The sequence below is a fragment of the Brachyistius frenatus genome, unplaced genomic scaffold, assembly GCF_029030835.1.
Source record: "Brachyistius frenatus isolate BFR_SWC_R1_liver_20210118 unplaced genomic scaffold, ASM2903083v1 Contig_263, whole genome shotgun sequence".
NCBI classification, from domain to species: domain Eukaryota; kingdom Metazoa; phylum Chordata; class Actinopteri; family Embiotocidae; genus Brachyistius; species Brachyistius frenatus.
The window spans coordinates 195,936-218,862 of record NW_027210862.1 but is presented as its reverse complement, the minus strand read 5'-3'; the positions used below and the strand labels follow the sequence as shown (position 1 = coordinate 218,862).

The following is a 22,927-nucleotide window of genomic DNA, read 5'->3' as shown; positions in this document are numbered from 1 at the left end:
TTTGTTTTTTAAATGTTTGCATGGCACTGTGTACTCGTGTGCTGATCTGTTAGCATGGCATGTTTGTTTTGTTGTCGACCTGAAAAATCCCCCTGAAAAGACCGTTATTCATGCTGCTCCAGTTCACGTCTGCTTTTCCTACAAAATAAAAGCCGTTTAAAGTCTATGGAAAACCCAGAAAGTCGTTTTATCCCGTCAATCAAGTAATTATTTTTAAGTACGCATTGATCCAGTCTGACTGAATATCTGTGTTGATTACATTAATTGAGTCACAGTTTATATATATATATATATATATATATATATATATATATATATATATATATATATACACGTGTGTATATATATATATGTATGTATATAGTATATAACTAAGTCTAAAGAATCAGGAGCAAGTCTGTCTGACTGGTACTTAATATCTGCACATAGAAAGAGGACAGTAAACAACATTTTTGCAGCACCTTTTCCAAATGTATTTAAGATATTTATAAACAAATGAAATGATACAATAAATCCGTGTATAAAGAAAAACATCTGGACGAGCGACGTAAAAGACCAAAGATGTCGATCTGAAGGTGTTTTGTGTTGAAATTAACCAAATAATTAACTAACTGAGAAGATCAATATCCAAAGTTATCGATATTTGTAAAAGCTGCACTCACAGAAAGTTGCAGCGATCTTCTGGGTTCTTCAAAGACGGCTGAATATTTATTTTTTTCAGAAAAACGACTGTTCATTTTGAAGCCCGCTACAAAATGTAGTAAAACCAAAATCTAAAATAACGAGCAAATTATAATAATCATGATAATAATAGTAATTCAAATGGGGTGTTAAAGTAAATGTCTTTTCTTTTTCTGTAATAACTTGCCGTAAAATCTTAATTCATCGAACATGATTGATAACTTTTACTACATTTTGTCAGTTTCACAGCTTCCCGCTGTGACTAATATATGGATTATTTATCCGAGCGTTACAAACTCGGGCTGCAAAGTGTCTGAGGTGGAAACGCACCAGACTCCAGCTAAATTTCATGTAATCTGGACTAATTCTACCGGCCGCATTAAACGTCATATTTTATGACGGTAGAAGGAAATTCCTATCAAACCCCTCCACCAGACACTGCACTTAAAAAAAACAACTTTTCCATGAGGCTTTAAAAAACAACAACTTTTTTTCTCCCCCATGTTTCTCTCCCGACAGTCGCCATGTACCTGGGGATCAAAAAGGGGAAAATAAAGACGGTAAACCCCGCTCCCTCAGATTCACTTGGAGTATGAGGACCACCAGCTCCATGGAGCCTTGCGATATCATGCGGGAGATTCGCAAGGTGCTCGACGCCAACAACTGCGACTACGAACAGCAAGAGAGTTTCCTGCTTCTTTGCGTCCACGGCGACGGGCGAGCCGAAAACCTGGTGCAGTGGGAGATGGAGGTCTGCAAGCTGCCCCGTCTCTCCCTCAACGGCGTCAGGTTCAAAAGGATATCCGGATCATCCATCGCTTTCAAAAACATTGCTTCCAAAGTTGCCAACGAGTTAAAACTATGAACAAAAGGGTTTAAAAGTATACATATATATATATATATATCTAGAAGTATTTAAGCTGTACAATCATCCAAGTAGCAGTTTCCAAATGTCTCCTTTTTTTAAACAAAATACAGAGTATGTATTGAATATTATAATGTATAGATTAAGGCTTTTGGCAATAATCACTGAATTACCTACTAATATCTCAGTCTCTTCTGGCCACACGGGGTCGACATTAACGAGTTGAATATGATTTGTCATGCTGTGAATGTGGACAAAAAAAGCATTTCTGGTCTTATTTATTTAATCTTTTTCTCTCTCTCTCTCTCTCTCTCTCTCTCTCTCTCTCCTGCGAAAAGGAAAAATTACGTAGCGTTCTGTTTTCAGTGTAAATAATGTATCTTACTTTCAAGACGGCTTCACCGTAATACCTTTTTTTTGTTTTGTTTTTGTTTTGTTTTTGTATTTCGTTGAAGAGTAGAGATGATGGGGAGTCCGTGTAAATGCCCACATGGTTAAAGGTCACTCATGTCTCGATTAAAGTGTCTGTCAACTTGAACGTCCTCGTTTCGTCATTCGTGTCCGGACGCCCGCGCGAAACATCGCGTTTACGCTACATTTCACTACATTTCACTACATTACATTTCATTTATCTGACGCTTTTATCCAAAGCGACGTACAATAAGTGCATTTCAACCATGAGGGTACAAAACCCAGAACAACAGGAATTAAGAAAATACAATTTCTTCAAGAAAGCCAAACCACAAAGTGCTGAAAGTAAGTGCCATTTTAAGCGCGACCTAATTTATCCATTTAAATACGATTCAAAAGGACTCGAGCTTGGAAAAGGTTTGAAACATTTCAGTCTTTTAAAACATGGGGGGAAAAAAATATGGATGGGTTAAAATAAAAAGACTTTGAGGAGGAAAAAAAAAAAAAGGGTTGTACTTAATTAAAAACACCATTTATGTGAATTTAATAGAAATCAGTCCACTTTCTGCATGTTTTAGCAGGGATGGAGATGTGCAGGTCAAAGTATAAATGTTTGAATTAAAGCTGGATTAAATCGAGTAGAAATGACTTCACACGTTTTAAACATTCAAAAAAACCTCTGTCGCCCAGCTCGACACGGCGGTCCTCAGGAACTTAATCGGACCTCCTTGCTTGGGGCCAAGAAGACCCTTAAATTATTCAGGTGTGTAAAAATGATTCAGAGACAAATTTCTGAGACGCAGTAAGGACGTGATACTTCAGTGTAGAATTCGACTTCTTTAAAAGGCTGAAAAAGCTCTAAATGTCAATCTTGCGCTCTTAAACACTGGATCCATCATTTCCCATAATGCAACAGGAGAGCAGCTCTAGTTTTGAACACAAGCCGACATCTTCAGGGTTATTTTATCTTACAAGAAATTAGATTGATCCTCGTGAGAACTCAATGTATGAAATGTCCCTTTAAGGTGAATGTGCTGCATTCAGGGACAGAAGTCCACTGCGGGACATCTGTAAATACTTTTCTTTTAGCTGTAGTCCAATGGGAGCAGAAACATTTTACTTATGAAGAGGCTCTTTAAGGAAAAAGGATGAGACACTTGTATCAGACCGTTTTAACGAAGCCAGCGTGATGCGGCCGATGATGTTTAACCATAACTTCGCTGCAAGAATCACAACAAAGCTCAACTTGAACAAGAACATTTTTATTTCTTCTCAGATCGGAGTGCATTCAAGGACAGAGTCAGACAGTCAGTCAAAAGGTGGATGAAGACGAGGCGGCGGGGGAGAGGTCGAGGTAGCGGGGGAGCGCGGTGGGTTTCAGGATGGAGTTACTTCTGGGCGGGTATCATGTTGTCGACGGCCTGGCCCTTCTCCAGCTTCTTCTCCATCTCCACCAGCAGCTTGACTCCGTCGACCACCATCTGCATCAGCTCCACCTCGGAGAAGCCCAGTCGGTCAGCGTTGGAGATGTCAAACACGCCGCCCACCGCGGCCGTGTCGACGCCACCTGTTGGGGGAAAAAGGCAACACGACGCACGAATCACCAAGACTGAAGTTTTAGCCCTCTTCTAGAAAACGCCGGTCAGCGGTTGAGGAGTTGCAACCGGCCGTGACGTTCAGAAGACGGACGGGGAACGTCGGCGCTCACCGGTTCCGCGTTTCTGGAGCCTCAGCCTCTTGAGAACGTCCTCAAACTTGGCGTGTTTGCTCATGTTGGGCAGCTTCACGTGCACACCGGCACGCAGGCCGGTGCCCAGGTTGGAGGGGCAGGTGAGCACGTAGCCCAGGTGCTCGTTCCACATGAATGCGTGGTTCCTCTCCTTGAACAGGCTCTCGATCTAAACACAGAAGAACCAGGGTGAATCTCTAAGAGTCTGGCTCGCGTACGCAGACGCACCGATGAGCCTAACGTTTCCCGCCGACCTTGGTGAGTCCGGTGCAGAAGCGGTTGAACACCTCCTTCATGTTGCCTCCTTTCTGCATGGAGATCACGCGCAGGTGGTCCTCCTCATTCACCCACACCAGGAATGTCTTGTTGTCGTTGTGCCTGGAGACAGAAAATACAAGTTAACCTCCGAATTAGATCCGTCATTAAAAAGATTTACAAAAAAATAATAAAAAAGGTTGGACATTCAGGTCTCACCAGATGCCTCTGGCGTCGGGCCAGTCCCGGGCCATCCCTGAGGCCAGCAGCAGAGGGGACACGGGCTTGTCAAACAGGAAGTGGTCGTCGATGAGCTGCTGCTGCTCGGCGTCTGTCATGTTCTTCAGGGCGTAGTATTTCCCCTTCAGGTCTCCACTCAGAGACGCCAGAGCTGCCGGGACAGGAGAAAAGTTTGACATTAAAAAAAAAAAGTATTTTAATTAGAAATGTAAAATACTGACAGGCTGCAGCTTCAGACCGTGATGACCTTTTAAAGAGTTTCCTGGTTCCAGCTTCGAAACTGCAATAATGTGCTGCTGCTATTTAGTCTGAATAATTGTCTAATGCTCAGACAAAAACTCCTATCACTCCAAATTGATTGATAAGGAGGATAACAGATCAATCAATGAAGGTGACTGTTAACAATTGTCACAGCTGATTCGCAGTTCAGTTTTACTTCTGTGCTCTTGCACCTGCTCCCCACTAGGTGGCAGCCTCTGCATCACGCTCGACTTCACCGAGCAGACTGCTGCTTCTTCTTCTTTTACATAATCATTGAGCTGCAGCCATCTGTGTGGATGATGGTGGCAGATGTGGCAGATGTGGCAGATGTCCAGATGACAGCAGCAGCAGAGTTCCTGCCCCGTCAATAAGCAGCAGCTTAGAGCTGGGAGGCCTCCTCACCTTCGATGGAGAGTTTCTCCACAGCACGCCTCTCTCCTCGGCTGCAGTGCGGTGGCAGGCAGAAGCCACGGATGCTGCGGCCCGTTCGGACTCGGGAGCTCAGAACATAGTTGGAGTCCAGGTCGTCGCCGCCCTTTGAAAAGGAGTCAGGTTAGGATCGGCTCGGCCGCACCGGCACATTCATCCCGGTGTACATGCTGGCGGAGCTGCAGTACCTTCAGGTTGCCGGGATTGATGTCGGTCTTGTGCTTGTCTGATGGTTTGTATCCTCCGTGTCTGTCCTCGATCACGGGGTCCAGCAGCTCTTTGAAGACCTCGTAGGTCTCCTCGTCCCCGGCGACACAGCCCACGGTCATAATGAAGGGGTGGCCTGCGCACAAAGTCAAACAGGGTCACGGAGGTCACGGTGCACAGAGCATGCAAACAAGCAAACATCCTCACTAACTCAATGTGCTGAGTGCCATCAGGTCTCAGGATGGGACTGTTACTGTACCAGGATTATCAACCCCTGTCTGAATGAGATCATCTACGGTGAAGCCGTTGGGTGTCGCCTTCTCCCTCAGCGCCCTGTACATGTTCAGGGTTAAGAAACGGGCCATGTGGTTGTTGTGCTGACTGAGATCTGGGAACTCATCCTCAGCCGAAAGCCTCTTCAGGGTCAGTTTGGCCATAGTCTCAGAGCTAAACAGAAACAAAGTAGTCTACAGGGTGAGGGCGAGTCACCTGTCATAGTTGGCAGGTTACCAGCTCTCCTCTGAATGGGTCAATAAACATGAGCCACTGATGGCTCAGTCTGCAACACAAGCTGGAGATGACATAATGAAATTGAAAGCAGCATAGGATTATCAACTGCTTCCCTGCATACATTATGTAACTGTTCATCTTTGTACCGTTCGCTGTGAACGCTGTGCCCTGATAACGCAACACCCATTCAGACGAGGATGGCGGTTTCTAATCAAATCAGCGCCCCATATGTGTGAAAATGTGAGCCATAGTTTATCCCCTTGGCAAGGTCACGGTGCAAAAAGCAGTCAGCTTTCCCTCGCAGCAACGCGCGGCTCAGACCGCCGCGGCCATTAAAACGCGGTCGATCAGCCTGAACAGACGTTTCACCGGAAAGCCGCTCGAGTTGTTTGGTTTTTTTTTAAGTTTTTTTAAGTTTTTTTTTTTTTTTTTTTTTTACCTGGGTTATCAATCCCAGTCTGAATGACATCATCCACAGTAAATCCACTGGGTGTCTCTTTGCTCCTCAGACTCTCGTACATAGCAGGAGTCAGGATCTTGGCCATATGATTGTTGTGTTTGCTGAGGTCCGGGAACTCCTGCTCCGAGGTGTACTTCATCTTCAGCTGGTTGTGCGTGTTACCGAAAGGCATGGCTGATCCCTGGACGGGGATGGACGGAAGAGACGGTGAACAACAAGCGGAACAAATTTGAGCTCACGGTGCCGAGAATCAGCATCGAGTCTAACGACATCATTTTTTTTGGATGTCACATTTAGCAGATAAACGATGAAATGTCCTGCAGTGAACAGTGTCCGAAACACGTTTAAACAGGTGCAGCAGATTCATTTGTGAAACATACAAATACTCTTTTTTTTTTTAGTTTTTAATCCTCTTATTAAACGACCCTAATGTTAACAGCCATCGTTGTAGTGAGAAGCGGACAAAGGCAGAGGGCCAAAAGGATCTGTCTATCGCCCAGCTGTCATTTAACAATAACAATAATAATTAAAAAAAAAAAAAAAAAAAAAAAGAGCCGAAGCTCCTCCTGTGCCTGTGTGAGCTAATAAATTAAATTAAACCAATCCCCTACCTGTTGTTTTCGAATTTGTGGATTACTACAACTACCAGGGGTAGATACAAAGATCCCTATTGTTCCGACCGAGGAGCTCACAAACCACCAGCAGCGTCTCAGCAGCTCTCCGGCCGGGCTGATGGCTTCAGACGGAGCTTTATAGGAGAGCATCTCCGCTCCCATTGGTCGGTATTTGTAGTCCATTCATTCAATAGGACGTTGTTGACTCTGCTCCAGCGGCGCCTCCTTCTGCGCGCTGCCTGTTTCACTCCCAATTAAAAACAAAAGTGTACAATAACTCGCAATTTTAGGAAATGATTTTATTAGATGATCAAACACTTATAGGTCTTCCTAGATTGGTCTCCTCTTATACCAACATGCTCCTGATGAGGACAGGAGAGCAGAAGTTGCGTCAAAGTAAATGGATGTAAATCCACGAATATATATATATAAACTTATAGAAGTAAATTTGATTATCAGGCGCAATTGCATATATGCAATATTAATTCACTTGCAGTGGTGGGGAGTTGAAGTGCAGCTTTGAGGTGCTTTACTTGAGTTATTCCATTCATACCACTTCATAAGCTAATTATGCTTTTGTTTTTTTCTTTTTTAAATCTAATTTGCCATAGTGAAGTTACAAATTACGAATTGACACACAAAACACGTGACCAGACTTTAAAATGTTTGTTATAAGCTGCCGATCATCAGTTGGAAACCAGCAGTAAAATGCAACATGCACATAGAAGCATTGGTAATAATCAAGTTATATATATTTTTTATCTAATAATGTGATAAACCATTCATAGGGGCAATTTTTCTGCAAGTATTCTTTCTTTATTGCCTCTTTTTTTTTGTATGTAAAGTTAAATGCAGGACTTTATTATAATTCCTGAACTATCTCAGTCGTACTTGAACCAGTTAAACTGGAGATTATATTTGTCCATTTTACAGTTTAACACGGTGCGGCGTTTTGTTTACATCCACGTTGTGCCGATATTTAACCAGAAAAAAAACATGTGCAGCTTGTGAGTCGGTTTTGTCTGCAGATGTCGGGTTCCTGATCTGTTCATTTTGAATCCTCTTCCGGTCGAAGTCGACGCAACTTCCTCTGAAAACAAAACCACGTGTGCGAGGAGTGACTCCACATGCACAGACGGAGCTCAGAGCACAGTTTGATCCCCCCGGTGGGTTTTTTTTGTTTTTGTTTTGTTTTGCTTGTCGTAACAACAAAAACCTGAAGGAGGCAAGTCGCCTTGTCGCGAACGTTTGTTTACCCGCTAACCGTATCCGGTTGACCGTAACCGGACGTTGCTACCGTTAGCATGTTCGTTAGCTAAGCCAAACCGGCGTTTAACGTTTTTTTAAAAAAAACAACAAAAAAAACAAATCAAAACTCGTTTGTTATTGTCGGTAACTGTAATTCAAGGCTGATAACACATTTTGCACTGTGACCTTTTCGTGCGTACTCGGGGTTGTCCCGGTTTCTAAACCGTATTAAAATGTGACGCGGTTAGCAACAGCTAACTGTTTACTCCATCAGATACTGAAGCTCATCCGCTGGTTTATAATAACAACCGGTTTCTCTCTTAATTAAACTACAACAGGTCCGATAATCCAAACCGCAACCGATCAATCTGCCTCAATAACGGAGACCCGATTTATTAAAAAAAATATACAAATAAATAAATACAAATATATATATCTATAATTTAGAAAAAGGTAGGATGTGTTCGTCTGACTCACATCCTCTCCATGTTGTCGGATTAATGACCTCCCTTGTGTTTTTTTTTGGTCGGTGAAGATGTAAATTGTCCGCCTGTCCAACGTCCTCTCGGTCTCAGTTCAACTGTCTCTGCTCGAAGCTTTTTATTCAATTTCAAAAAAAATAAAATAACGGGCGACATTAAAAATAAATAAATACAACGGTTACCGTGGCAACGGTGGGTCAGCTGGCTGCCGGAGTCAGATGCACATTTTTTTATTGTTTGTTTACACAACATATAAAAACGAGATAGATACATATATATATATATAGTCATATTAAAATGCAGTCAATCGAGTGGAAGCGGAGCCAATATGCAACCAGAATCTGTAATATTATGTCAGAATAGAAAAGTATGAGGTTTTCAGAAACACATTTTACATATTGACATTTATTTGCAAACATTACAAAATGACCTGATACTGTAAATAATAATGAAATATAAAATAATAATTGGAATTTGAGTATAAAGTTATATTTAGAATGAATGCACATGGAGACGTATATAGTTCTGCTTATGTCTGACAAAAACCTGTGTATGTGAAGAAAAATATAAATAAGCTCAGTTAAAAAATAATTTATCATTAACCATATCTTTAAAGCATGTTTAGATATCGTATAAGATGTAGGTAGGGATGTCTGTGAGAGCTAGTAGTGTTTCAAAAAAGAGGGAGAATTGTTGTTTCTTTTGTTTTTATTATTGTAGACTGCTGATGTTTTACCTCCCTGCCGCAGAGTGACCGTGCCCCACCATGAGTTTTGTAGAGTACTCCGACTTCATTCAGGACGGGGACGTTGCCATCGTTTACCTGAACCACAACTCCGCGATGCCCGTCAAGGTGCAGCAGGGCGCCCAGACGCAGACGCGCTACGGGGTCGTTCGCCACTCCACGGACCTGATTGGGCAGCGTTACGGGTCCAAGGTGACCTGCAGCAAAGGCGGCTGGGTGCATGTGCTCCACCCGACGCCGGAGCTGTGGACGGTCTCCCTGCCTCACCGCACCCAGATCCTCTACACCACCGACATCGCCACCATCACCATGATGCTGGAGCTGAAGCCGGGCTCCGTCGTCTGCGAGTCAGGTGAGGTGACTTCCTGTTCGTGTCGAATCGACTCGTAACAGCTTTTGAGCCTTTCAACAACGTGTTTGCGTGATGGCTGCCTCACGTATCCTGCTCCTGTTTTGAGTTCAAAAACAACAACTCAAAAGTTCGTTTCTGGGGGTATTTTTGCGTTTTGAGTCGACGTGCAGGACCAAAATTAAAGATGACCGAAAGCCGTACTGTAAATGGTGTCATTTAAAATAAGGAAACAGCCAAGACAGACATCCGGATCTGTACACACAGCTCGAGCTCAGACAGTTTCAGTTGTTCACTTTATTTTAAAACCATCCAAGTCTCAGTGTTCACATCCTGAAATGTTCCTGCTGCTGTTGGTGATCTCTAACAGCGACTAACTTTAGCTCATTTAAGTAGTTCAGACTTTGTGCTTGTGTGCAGCGTATTTAATTATATACACGTTATCTGCCACTGCTGCCAATAAAACCATAGCCGTGGTCATCTTGTTCTGATTAACATATGTAACAGTGTGCCTGCTGAACGGTGCCAAGTTGTGTACGTTTTCCAGCACGGTATTGTTTGTTTTTAATACTAATAAAGGCCACATGCAGCTGTTTATGTGATGTTCATGTTCTTCTTGATATTTATTTGCATTCTTTGATCAGCCGGCCGTGGCAGTACTGTAAAAAGGATCGGCCACCGTGAAAAGAAAGTTCTTTATTTTGGACTTTTGGTACCATTTAAAAAAAAAAAAAAAAAAAAAATCTTTGACATTGCAGTGATATTTTTTTATTTTATTGACTGAAAGCTACATCCTCCTCTTCTTACCAAAGACGTTGGTGTCGTGACCACCGTAGTACTGAGTGTACCCGATCACTGTAGTCGGTGCATAAAACAGAAGATGGACTTTGTGTTGCAGCTACGCTTGTAAGGTGAAACACGAGCCGTCATGCAGCCGGACTGATTACGACAGAAGCGAATCTCTTCAGTGTGTGAAACGAAGATGTAACGTGGATTCATTAACTCCATCTTTGCTGCATTTGAACGTTGTTGAATCTGACCTGTGACTTTGCATTTCAAAGGAAATGTTGAGCTTGAGCTCCAGGAACTCCTTGTAATGTGATGTTGAGCTTCCTCTGCACACGCTGTTAATTAGATTACCCAACATGAGCATTCGTCTCTCTCGGGATGTTTCTACCTTTTTATAATTTCATTTGGCCTCAGATCTTTTCTGCTGCAGCTTTAATTCTAATGTCCCTGTTTACACTTCTGATTCCCTGCCAGATGTTTCCACCCCAGCTGTTGATATTGAAAGTCATGTGATTGCTACACGTGTGTCTGAGAACATTCAGACATTGTGTAATCTAGTTTTTTTTTTCTTTTTTTGCCACTTCTTGTTCTCTTGTCTACCCCCGGAGTTTCCTCCGATCGCTTCTCCGCCTTCAGCTCCGTCTCCATTCGTCTAATTGCAATCGCTCAGACTGTGTTGGTGTGTTTTGCTGTTGCGGCCTCTCCCAGTCCAAAGGCGGTGAGGGGGGGGATGGGAGTGTGTGTGTGTGTGTGTGTGTGTGTGTGCGTGTGCGCGCGCGCGCGCGCGGTGCAGTGCTTCATCATGCTTTACTGTCGGCAGCTCTGCGCATGCCGCGTTATCGATCGTCCTCGGTGAACATCGAGGGTGTATGCGAGATGGAGGGTCTCCAGGGTGATGAATGAGTTCGGCGGTCTGTCGAGTCAGCACTTACGCCGGCGGTACGGACAGGGCTGCACTATCTGTACTGGTGTCACGTTACTTTATGCATTCGAATAGTAAAAACATGCCTAGTACTCTACAACAAGGGGAAATAACAGCGGATAAAACGCCTGGTTTATTCAATCTAAAGTGGCATTTCATTAGCTGCACATAGCAACAGTTAAGTGTCATTACCAGGTGCTAATGAGCCTGTCAGTGGTGACTCACAATGTTCAGCCTTGATAGTCAGTCAGCAGTGTGAGCTGTTCTGTGGAGGGGGAGACCTTCTGTACAAACATGTAGAGAGTAGAGGCAATAATGTTGTTGGCTGTTCTCACTCCTTCATGCCGAGTTTGCCGAGAGAGCTTTCAGTCGGGTGGGGCGAAGGGAGGAGGGAGGAGGGAGGAGGGGAGGGAGGGGCGTCACCTTGGACACAGTTTGTTCTGGAGTGTTTGTCGCTCATTATTTCTGTTAGCGGACATTCACGCCGTGCAGGTAGAGCACACGTCCACCTGTCAATTATTCACTAATGTCAACGACCTCCATGCCAGAAGGAGGGCGTTGTAACTCTGGGAAACGACTCGTGATGCCACCTCAGTGCAGGTGCTTCAGGTCGCGATTGAAATGAACCGGGCGAATTACGCCGCTGACGGGATCCGAGCAACGTCGAGTTCGGTTGCCGTGGGGATGCACACAGCTTCACTTTTTACTGTGATTAGAACCCCTGCTCGCTTTAACGTTTACCGAGCTGCTCTGAAGGGCCGACCAATCGGCGACCGGTGTCGGTAGTTTGGTACGATGACGGTGAAGTCTAGCGTAGTTGCAGCTGCGGTTGAGTTTGGGTTGGTTTTGCCGCCTGCTGATTGGTTCAAGCTGTTCTAATAGTTTCCAAATCAACCCGAGATCTACCTCCAGCAGGATGCAACGACTGCAAACGATTTCCTTGTGAACCCAGTGAATGTCGGTACTGTAACGCCAAGCTAATGCACAGATGGTCAAACCTGCTCGTTTAGTGCGCTTGATTTGGGCTCAGATCCAAATACGCAGATCAAACTTGAACCAAAACATCCGCATCCCTTAGAGGAAGTGTCTTAGTCACTTGAACAGATTCAGAAGCAGCTCGTTCGTGATGGGAAAGTGATCCAACCTCGATCTGACTCAGCAAGTTTGAGCTGTAAGACACCTGTAGCACGCTGGGATGCAAATGTGTAAAAATCAACAGATGCCAGCAGATCGTCAGTGTTTCCACGACGATGACATCTAATGTTGAACTGCCCATTTGAATAAAGCAATATGTTCATATGTTTTTGCATCATCAACCTTCAAAACCAACGTTGATCGGATCTTAAATCATGGAAACAATCACTAACATCAGCCTCGTACAGTTGGCCTTCAAGCTGCAGCGTTCAGGGACCACAGTGCGTTAACGACGGGAGGACATCCATCTGTTGCTTCCGCTTTCTCATTTCCCACTTATTTCCCGTCCATACTGTCTTTACTTCTCATCCGGCCAACCACGCTGATTTACTCGATAGAGGAACAGAAAGCAGAACCAACCTGCAGTTCAGGTCAAAAGTTACGTCCTCGACCTTGACCTTGACCTCCTCAACCCCCCGATATTCTGGAAAGGGTTTGTCACCTGTTTTCTCTGACTTTTTGTCGTAGTCTTGTGGGAACACTTCGTCACCGCCTCAGGCAGTTTTTGTCTTTTTCTTTCCAACCCTTGTTCTTGAGGCTTTTTGCATGTACGGCTCCTTTTCATGCTACTTCTGCTTTTTTTTTTTTTCTGTTCTGTTCTTTTTTTTGTGTGTAAAATATCTCCAACCAGCTGACACGATGACTTCAGGCAGGGGCTGTTTTTAAAACATGTTCCTCCTTCTCTTTAATATCATATCAGCTTGCAACTTTGTTTTGTCTGGTTTCTGGACCAATAACCAATACTGAGTCTTGTATTGGTGCATCCCAAACCAGAAATAAAATGTGTTGCTGGAAACAAGTGCAGCCAGATGATAAGCAGTCCTTGTTTTCATGTAACATTTGAGATGTAATAGTTTGTCTCCATTTAGACACAAACATCTATGAAATGTAGTCCTTTCCCAGATTTGACCATTTAGGTTGAAACTGCATTTTGTTTAAGACCGCACGTTAAAGATGTGTTCTCTGCTTTCACATGCCGTATTTTGTACAAAATGAATGACTCAATTTACAAAGTACTGCTGACGCTGAGCGTGTTTCTTCTATGACCTGGCTACCGTCCATCTTCTTTATCACGGTAACAATGATGGAAACTGAAGCCGTCGGTAACCTGGCGTGAAGCCTGACATCCAGACTCGGTTCTGCGCCAATTGATCGTATGACTCGTATGCAGATCGAGTTCAGACTCTGTTCGAGCGCCCGTCACTCAGCCATTTCCTCTCAACAGTAAACTCCACTTTATAAACAAGCGTTGCAGTGAAATTCGGCCTGTATAACATTGCAGGGCTTCAGTTTGTGGTGTAGCTCTGTCGGATTATATGAACACCTAAATATTTCATTTTGCTGTTGCACCATTTACAGGTGAAATCCATCAGATGCTGTTTCGTTTAACGCTCGAAATTTAGTTGGTTAATCTATTAGTTGGTAAATAATAATTGGCCAACAGACATTTTATATGTTTCTAACAAACAAAAAACAACAATTCTCTAGTTTCAGATTCCTAGTTGTCAATTTTCAGCTTTTTATGGTTTTCTTTTCTTGTACATTTAATGTCTCTGGGTTTTTGAGTATTTATAAAACAGAATAAGATATTTTAAAGCCCAAATCATCATCTACTCAAAACAGCACCTGCTTTTATAGCATATGTTTTTTTACATTTTACAACCAGGGATATGCGACCATTGACACGTTCAACACACGCACACCAGTGCTACCAGTCTCCAAACCTGGCTTGACTTGAGTATTATGAAGCCTTAATCTGAGTGAATTTAAATACAATAAACCCCAAGTTAAAATTCTGTTTGGCTTCTCAGTGTGACGAAGGTCGAACCCTTCATCAAAATTTCACAGAAATCTATCAATTTGTTTTTGAAAAATTGTGCAAATGAAATGACAAACAACTAGGAAAAGAAGGAAAACTTGCTGACTTCAATAATGCAATTAAATACAACCTCAGAAAATTGCTTTGAGAACTGAGTCAACACCATGTGAAGAAAAATAAACAGTAGTATTCATGTTATCTATGAAGTCAGAATACATATTAGCATCAGTGCAGTTAATCATGACTTTGAATTCAGTGCAATCAGAACAGTTAGTCCTTCTACCGTGAAGATAACGAAGTTGTCTTTATTAATGAATGAGGTAATTTGAACCGGAGACCGGCTCAGTCTGTCCTATATGAGGCTGTTTATTCAACTGTCTTCAGCTTTCTTTTGTGTGTTTTCCGCTGATTTACACTTGTATGTCCTGAATCCTGTAAAATCAATCCGTCCCATTTACTGTTGTTGGTGGTCACACACCGTCCGTCCCAGCAGCGTGAGGTTTTAGCAAGTCAAAGTGCTGCTGTCGGGTAAACACTGCCCTCTTTGTCTCCACGCTAACAAAGGCGGCGGTGATGTAATGTCAGAAGAAGGAGGAGGATGGAGGACGGGATGTGTTGGCCTCTCATGTGTTCTCGACGCTCCCCCCAAAGCCCCATCCCAACGCATCCCATCCCATCCCCCCCTACCCCGCCCGCCCGCCCAGACTGCAAATCACGTGACCGCTGCTGTTTTCTCTTCCTGTAAAATCACACACACTCGCTAAACCGCCCATGAGCGGACATCGTTCACGTCACCAACAGGACAGCTTCAGGGCAGAGAAGGCCCACTCGGAAATGTAGCATCCACTTATCGGCCCGAGTGGAGAGCGAAGCAGTCTGAAAGTGTGTGTGTGTGTGTGTGTGTGTGTGTGTGTGTGTGTGTGTGTGTGTGTGTGTGTGTGTGTGTGTGTGTGTGTGTGTGTGTGTTTTGTGTAGTAGCAGCTGTGAGCTGTTCAGACTGACTCAGAATAGAAGAAAACCTTTACTGTCCTCCCGGAGACACAACAAGACCTCAGTTTGACGGTTTTCTGAGATGTGACCAGGATAATTTAACCTTTATTTTCTCCTATTCGCCCTCCATGTTATTATATTTATATATTTAATGAATTCTGACATTCATCTTAAAAACTGTGTAGTAATGGCGGTTCCCTCGCAGACCGTTAGATTGAGAACCCAGCGCTCCACGTTTACACAACAACGAGGCTTTTTGATTCGAATGTCTGAAAGCGTGTTGACTTATTTTGTGTCATCGCCACTACAAAAGGTTGTAGCTCCACGCCCTTGTGTTGTCCTCAGACTTCCTGCTTTTTGACTCCCCCCTCCCCCCCGTGTGTTTTCCAGGTACGGGTAGCGGCTCCCTCTCCCACGCCATCCTGCGCACCATCGCGCCCACAGGCCACCTGCACACGGTGGAGTTCCACCAGCAGCGGGCGGAGAAGGTGGCCGAGGAGTTCAAGGAGCACCGCGTGGATCACCTGGTCACCGTCAGGAACCAGGACGTGTGCAAGGAAGGGTTCGGAGTGACCGGGGTGGCGGACGCCGTCTTCCTGGACATCCCCAGCCCCTGGGAGGCGGTGGGACACGCCAAGGCTGCCATGAAGAAGCAAGGTAAGAGTGAATGTATTGGAGGCGAAGGGATCTGTTGAATTATTACCCGTTTCAGATTATACTGTTTGGCAAAGTGTAGATTCTACCAGTAGCCTGCAAGAGAGGCGTTTAAGGAACATCAGTAAATTGTAGCTTATAGTCTGCGTGTGAAGCATTTAGAGGACATGTGTTAATTGTGGCGTCTCCCAGTAGCCTGCATATGTAAGGCATTTATGTGACATCTGTAAAGTGAAGATTGAAGTGTCTGCCGATGGTTTGCATGTGAGGAGTATAGAGAACGTTAGTAAATTGTACAGTTCACTTATAGCCTGCATGTGAGGCATTTAGGGGACTTCAGTAAATTGTAGTGCCTACTGGTAGCCTGCATGTGAGACATTTAGGGGACTTCAGTAAATTGTAGTGCCTACTGATAGCCTGCATGTGAGGCCTTTAGGGGACTTCAGTTAATTGAAGCATCTACCAGTAGCCTGCATGTGATGTGTTTTGGCAGAAATCTGTGAATTGTAAAGTCCACTTTTAATCTTCATTTGAGGCCTATATGTGACATCAGTAAATTGTGGCATCTACAGATATCTGCATGTGAGGCATTTAGGTAACATCTGTAAATTGTAGTGCCTACTGATAGCCTGCATGTGAGGCGTTTAGGGGACGTCTGTAAATTGTAGTGCCTACTGATAGCCTGCATACGGTGTTAAGAGGACATCTTTACATTGTAGGTGCAGAAAATAACCCTGGTTATCTCCCTCCACAACTGCATGAGTTTGCTGCATGAACATCAGTCAAACACTGAACCACCACAAGGAAATTCTCAACCTGTGGGAAACTGTAAATTGTATTTATGCTGTATCAAAACCCACAATAAATAAAACCCCAGAGAAAGGGATGAAATATGTCCCACTCTCTTCTCCCAATAGTGTAACCAGAGGCAGTGAAAAAGGGGAATGAATGAGGATCACTGGGGTCCTGCGGTGACATTGAAGTGTCTGCCTGTATGACTACATGTTCTCTGTGTGTATATTTGGCTGCAGACGGAACAATCACCACCACCTGATGGTGACTTCTCTGTGACTCGTCCTGGCGCCACAGGAACATGACTGTGACAGGGAGCATTTTAGGATATCAGCACATGAATCCCAACCCCTCCCCCCCCCTCCACACCCCAACCCCACCTCCACCCCCACCCCTCCGGCAGTGTCGCCTCCCTCTGCACGCCCAGAACAGCCATCGATCCTGGCCGACGCTGCAATCATTGACTTTGCCTTTGTGTCAGGTCGCAGGAGAACAATATTAAACTCGGCCAGCGAGGCAGAAAGCACGCCGGGGTCTCGATGGCAACGGGGACCTGCAACGTGCCCGGGCAGGTCGGGCGGTTCCCTGAGGTGGTCAGCGCACAGGGCTCATAGCACGGGGCCACTCAAAATCTCCTTTATTGAACTCAGTCTCTCCGACACGGTTAAGATGCACGAGACCCGTGGTTTATGAGTCTAAAAGCCCCGAGTGCATGCGTATATTCCTGAAGCACATAAATGCATCAAGGAAGCCCCAATATGAAGAGGAATGCAGGAGGAGCGAGGACGCTGCCCTCTGCAACTTTCCCACCTCCTCTTTGACTCCCTTTTATGGTGCCACTGCTACATATTCTTTTCGTGACCGCACACGCACGCACACGCACACGCACACACACACACACACACACACACACACACACACACACACACACACACACACACACACACACACACACACACACACACACACACGCACAAATACAGATAAATAGAGTGCTGCCAGATCCCCATTGTAGAAGCAGTCCCATGACCATACAGGGTTATGCTGCAGGAACAGAGCTGCAGCTCCACAAGGAAAGGCTTGATCTACTTTCCACGGCTCAAACTGGAGGTTTATTCGAGAGCACCACCGACTTCATAATGCTGGAATTAAAGACTAAAAGGTGTAAAAAACAAAACAAAAAAAAACATCAAAATCAACCTGGATAGAGACGGAAGAGTCCCGAGCTTCACGATGGAAAAGTCCTAACTGGTCAAATTCGTCCTTGCAGCCACAATGAACCGTTTTTCTGCAGGTCGTTCACACAAGAGGTTGAAAGAGACATGCATGTTGATGAGGCAATTAAAATACTGGGGTACCACACTTGTCGAGGATGTCATGATGTCTGACCTCCTATTAGAATTAAAAGTCCATAAATCAGGTCATAGATGGTAGAAAAAAAGGCGCCCCTTGTACCACCAGAACTTGCCTGGGACTCGATGCATTTTTGGGTTTTCCTCTGCGTTAAAGTGATCAACTGTTGCAACGGTCAACCATTAACACGGCTTCATTTGAATTGGGCCTGTTTGCCAGCACAGCAACTTTATGCTCCTTTTTTTTACATTTCCTCTTTCCATTTTTACAGTACTGTGACACGCAGCTTTTTCTCAGGCTGAAGAAGTTGCTGAGAGCTGGTTTTCTGCCGGGGACGGCGTGGAACACAAGAAGTGAAATATTGCTCTCCTGTTTTTTTTGTTGTTGTTTTTTTTCCCCTCCAAGTTGTAATTCTCCTCATGTTTCGGCCGGCCGCCTGGCCTCTGTCCAGCTGCTCTCTGAGAAGGACCCTTAACCCGAACCCGGCCTCCCCTCCCTCCCTGTCTCCCCGCTGCCTCACAGATTCACGGGTATTATGATGCAAGAATAAAGCAAACACGTCCCGAGAACACAAAGACTCCAGAACCTTGAAGTTAACGACGAGCCATCGTACGTTTCCTGCGTGTAGAGATCTGAGTCCTGAACTCGCTGTTGATATTTGAGGCTATTAATAACTGCTCGAGACGCCCTTGTATAATCATCAACCCGACCCCTCCCTGTATGTTCATCCTGGTTGCTAGGAGACTGTTGAGTGGTGTTTGTGGCCGTCACGAGGGAGACCGCTCGTCCTGTTAGACGAAGGAGCGACTGCTATCTGAAACATCCCGAAGTCTACCGCAGGGTTTGTCAGACACAATGAAGTCTTTCAGCGAGGCGTCCCGTCTGCAGGCTCGATCCTCATTTCGCCGAGTAACTCTGCAGGACGCCATCTCAGATGAACACCCATGTCCCGACGGGCTTCTCTCGCAGCCTGTTAAATGGTCAGCAGGTGACAAAAATGCTTAAACTGTGCAAAGGGAAAGTTTTCAGGTTCGAGCGTGAAGGAATGCCGACAGCTTGATCAACTCCAAGGGGCGAGGCGTGTTCATTCGTACTGCACCTTTGAACAACCGGGCGATACAAAGAGTTTTACACAAGACCAGAGAGAGAAAAAAAAAACCAAGGTTATACAAATGCATAAAATACATAAATAGGTATTTTCAGAGCTTGATTGTGATTTTCAGCTTTTTTTTTTAAATTTAGCGGTCTGGCTACAATTTGACTGTTTTAGTTCCTTTCAGCTTTCCCTTGTTGTTGTTCGGAGCACCCTCGAACCAATCGGCATGTTTTGCGCCGACAAGCTATAGGGGCAGCGACTTCAGCGCCACGGTAATTTAACCAACCCTACTGGTCACTGATCGGTCCGCCCTTCAGTGGATGAGCGAACCTTAATGCGAACCGGGTTTCCAGACGATAATCACGGCGAAAACTGAAGCTTTGAGCGACAGGTGAGCACCAGGCAGCTGGAACCGGAGAAAAACCTCCAGAAAGCCTCCGAACATTATCTGCTCGGCAGCAAACAGCCACAGATAGAGACTATCTGGAGAAGGATCTGAAGCATTTAAGCAGCTGGTGATTGAAATATTGGCCTCAGAAGTCGGTGGAGACCAAAAACGGACTCCAAATGATGATCATGTTGATCTGTAACTGCCAGATGTGGAAATAAACGGTCTACTAAAGAGTTAACAGTAGTTTTAACCAGGCTTTTAGAGGGTTAACAGAACACCATTGTTGCTGTTGTTGTTGATCTATCCACTATACTGATCAGCTGGTGGTCTTTCTGGCCACACCCGCTCTGGTTCCTCCACACTGTGTCCTTCTTTAATATACCTGTCTGTCCCTCTAGATTAAAGTGGAAGATATAGAGTTATTTTCATTAACGGGAACGCCGGTCGTCTCCAGCTGCAGCGCTCAGAGTCACATTCTTCGCTCTTCAGGTCAGCCAGTGAACGTCTTTTTGGCCCGTCGCCCCGGCCTCCCGCTGCGATCTCCGCACGGGTTCCCTCGGAGACAAGAGGCCGCGGCCGGCAGGTGATCTGTGTTCATCCCCCGATGATCCACAAACCGACCAGCGGGTCACGGGACTGCTTTGCTGGGCCAGAAACATGTTTCGAAAGTACTTTGGGGTGTAATAAAACCCCCAAATCATTAATAGAAGTTTGTAGTAATATGATTTTCCCTTGAGGGAGACCGAATGTCTTCTTGAACCTTATTGAGTTTAAAAAATCTGGTTCAGATTATTTATTCTCTCAGACAACGAAAACACCGTCACTTGTTTTTGTGTGTTTTGGCTGAAATAACCAAGCAGGAATGATGAGTTGTGCAATATTTCAGCGCTTTTTATACGTTATTCATAGACCTTCTGTTCACGAGTTAAATTCACACGCACAGTGCCTCCTCCTGTTCCCAGAATGCCGAGCAATTCTCCGACTCTGTTGGCCTCTAAAACATCGCGGTACGCAGAGATCCAAGATGGTGATCTGTAATTATGTCAATCTGGATGTAAAAAGAGAATCACTAAGTTGCTTCTCAGAAAACCCAAATTTGTGTCCGTGCTTGTTGGACTTTTTGACAGCAACTATGACCTGTAACTTTGCGGTTCATCCAATGAACCAGTAGATTTCGACTCTACGTGTAGCTTCTCCACGCTGGAGGATGTCTGCTAAGAATATCACCGACCACGGGGGGGGGGGGGGGGGAATCCCAGAAACATGGGAGGCCACTTAAAAGCCGGCCCTCTCTGGGAATTATCGAAACTCGTCAACCCGGTCCAGATCAGCTGTTCCATCGTCTAAATGAGTTGTTGTTTTTTTCTAACGCTGTTCGAAAACGTTGGCTGCACGCTCTGCAACTTTGTTATTTTAATGTAACTATCCCCCCCGTGTGGGATTCGTCCTTCGGGGACCACTAATCATTGTACGAAACGTCAGTCCGAATCGACAGCGCTTAAACGAACGTGACACATTCCTCACTCTCGGTTTGAATCATCTTTCTTGAGGGGCGTCGCGTTCACGGTCTCCCGTCTCGTCTGTCCCGCAGGAGGCCGCGTCTGCTCCTTCTCCCCGTGCATCGAGCAGGTCCAGCGGACGTGCGAGGCGCTGACGGATCAGGGCTTCGAGGAGATCAGCACCGTGGAGGTCCTGCTGAGGGTCCACGACGTCCGAACCGTCTCGCTGTCGCTGCCGGACTTCGGCCCCGACTCCTCCGCTCAGACCGAGGCCGGCGCCGCTCCGAACCACACCTCCGTCACCATGAAGACCACCACGCCGCCCCGAGAGGTACCCGGCCACACGGGGTACCTCGCCTTCGCTACCAAGCCGAGAACCTGAAGCTCCGAGCCAGAGTGATTTTCTCTCTTAGCGGCGTTTATAATCCGACTGGCTGCGGTGTCATTTATAAGACTCTGATAATCCGGCGGGCGTACCGGGCTCCTCCAGGTCCCGGTCGGCACCGCGGCGCCAAGAGGATTTACGGTTCTTGCGTTACATAATTTCGTGCTCCGTCATTTGGCACCGGTTTGTTGCTTGCATCAAGCAGGAGTGCAAATAAAGTCGACACGGATTTCATTTGAGAAGATTATGATTTATAACTCTGATTATTTTCCTCCCTCTTTTACAAACATCCCTTTTAATCACGGCTTTCGTTTGTTCGTTGGGGGAAGGAATGCTTTTATTATTTTTTTACCTTTTTATTTGCACGTTTGTATTCAAGTAAATACAATAAATGTGTGAAAAGAAGAATTGTGTTTTCTCTCAATTGAGTCCTCTCATGTCTCTGCAGCTACTATAATGATAGTCATAATATTAATTAAAACTGCAAGCAGTGATGTACGGGCCCTCGCACTCCCGCGCGCCGTCTCCCCGACGTGCAGCGCGCGAGGGACCGCGTATCCCCGCTTAAAGTTGATATTTTTGTCTCGTTTCCTGTCTCCAGCAGGGGGCGCTGGCGAGCCGTTTGGCCACGCCCACTCGCAAAACACATTTCAGATGTATCGTCTCACCACGCCGGATGTATGTGACACGTTTCGTGAGGTTTCAAGCATCCTTTGACCTTAAACATCAACTTCCTGTGACACGGCAAGTGATTTGCCTTTTTGGAGGCTTTATCATATTCAAAAACTCATGAAAGTGGAGACACACATGTCTCCCGGCGAAACATTTGGTATTCTAGTGGAGTCGCGAGTGGGCGTGGCCAAACGGCTCGAGAGCGCCCCCTAAAGAGATGCCCCGGCGGCCACATTTACCTAAATTCACGAAATCCGGTGGACACGTGTATCACACCTAGACGCACAAAAAAGTTACATCGCACCGTTACGTCAACTCGACAAGAAGTCCACCATTTTGAATTTAGTCGCCATTTTGGGCGATTCTGACACGTTGTACTTTGTCGAACTCCTCCGAGGGATTTTGTCCGACTGACTTGAATTTAGGTTCTATGGATAGAAAACATGTTTGGGATTAAAAGTTATCAAAATAATTTGTTTTCGTCGATGTGTGTGCCTGTAAGAGGCGGCCATTTTGAGCGTCTCGCCATGAAACTACGAGTTGCTTTAAATCTGATGTACATGGACCGACCTTCTCCAAACATCACAGGTATGATAACAGCCCCGCCCTGAAGACCCCTGTGGGGTAATATTCGCTCATAGTCATAGCGCCCCCTGTTGGCCACCGGAAATGACACTTTTCATGCTTTCACATTCTACGTCGAGCTGGTTGATCCCATGAACGTAAAGTCGGGTCACAATAACCTAAACATGTAGTTGATGATATATTGAGACATTCGTTCGACTTTGTCAATGGGCGTCGCCGTGACGATGCGGCAAAGTTCGATGTCTCGCCGTGACACAGGAAGTTTATGTTTAAGGTCAAAGGATGCTTGAAACCTCACGA

At 45.2% G+C, this 22,927-nt stretch overlaps 3 protein-coding genes across 21 annotated transcripts in view; 2 read left to right on the top strand and 1 right to left on the bottom strand.

Moving 5' to 3' along the window:
• Positions 1 to 2,084, top strand: part of mark3a (MAP/microtubule affinity-regulating kinase 3a) — a 45,297-nt gene extending 43,213 nt beyond the window's left edge. For 10 of the 18 annotated variants that reach the window (XM_069721440.1, XM_069721438.1, XM_069721447.1 and 7 more), the window contains one exon: positions 1,201 to 2,084. In XM_069721440.1, coding sequence (XP_069577541.1) covers positions 1,201 to 1,546 — 346 coding nt within the window. In that variant the 3' untranslated portion in view covers positions 1,547 to 2,084. The remainder of the gene's footprint in view (positions 1 to 1,200) is intronic. The other 8 variants (XM_069721449.1, XM_069721448.1, XM_069721443.1 and 5 more) reach the window with 2 other exon arrangements.
• A 1,114-nt stretch (positions 2,085 to 3,198) lies between these two features.
• ckba (creatine kinase, brain a) lies at positions 3,199 to 8,401 on the bottom strand. Of its 2 annotated transcripts, none has more exons than XM_069721455.1 (8): positions 8,388 to 8,401; positions 5,338 to 5,525; positions 5,060 to 5,214; positions 4,845 to 4,977; positions 4,161 to 4,332; positions 3,941 to 4,064; positions 3,666 to 3,855; positions 3,199 to 3,524 (listed from the first exon to the last, which is right to left on the bottom strand). In XM_069721455.1, exons 1-8 carry the CDS (start codon positions 8,396 to 8,398, stop codon positions 3,346 to 3,348), a joined length of 1,152 nt encoding a protein of 383 aa, XP_069577556.1. In that variant the 5' UTR covers positions 8,399 to 8,401; the 3' UTR covers positions 3,199 to 3,345. The 2 variants fall into 2 exon arrangements, with proteins under 2 accessions (XP_069577556.1, XP_069577555.1); XM_069721454.1 differs by lacking the exons at positions 5,338 to 5,525; positions 8,388 to 8,401 and adding exons at positions 6,028 to 6,229; positions 6,660 to 6,860.
• On the top strand, positions 7,765 to 21,778 carry trmt61a (tRNA methyltransferase 61A). The gene is made up of 4 exons (XM_069721456.1): positions 7,765 to 7,887; positions 9,142 to 9,489; positions 15,591 to 15,857; positions 21,078 to 21,778. Exons 2-4 carry the CDS (start codon positions 9,159 to 9,161, stop codon positions 21,365 to 21,367), a joined length of 888 nt encoding a protein of 295 aa, XP_069577557.1. The 5' UTR covers positions 7,765 to 7,887; positions 9,142 to 9,158; the 3' UTR covers positions 21,368 to 21,778.
• Positions 21,779 to 22,927: the final 1,149 nt, after the last annotated feature.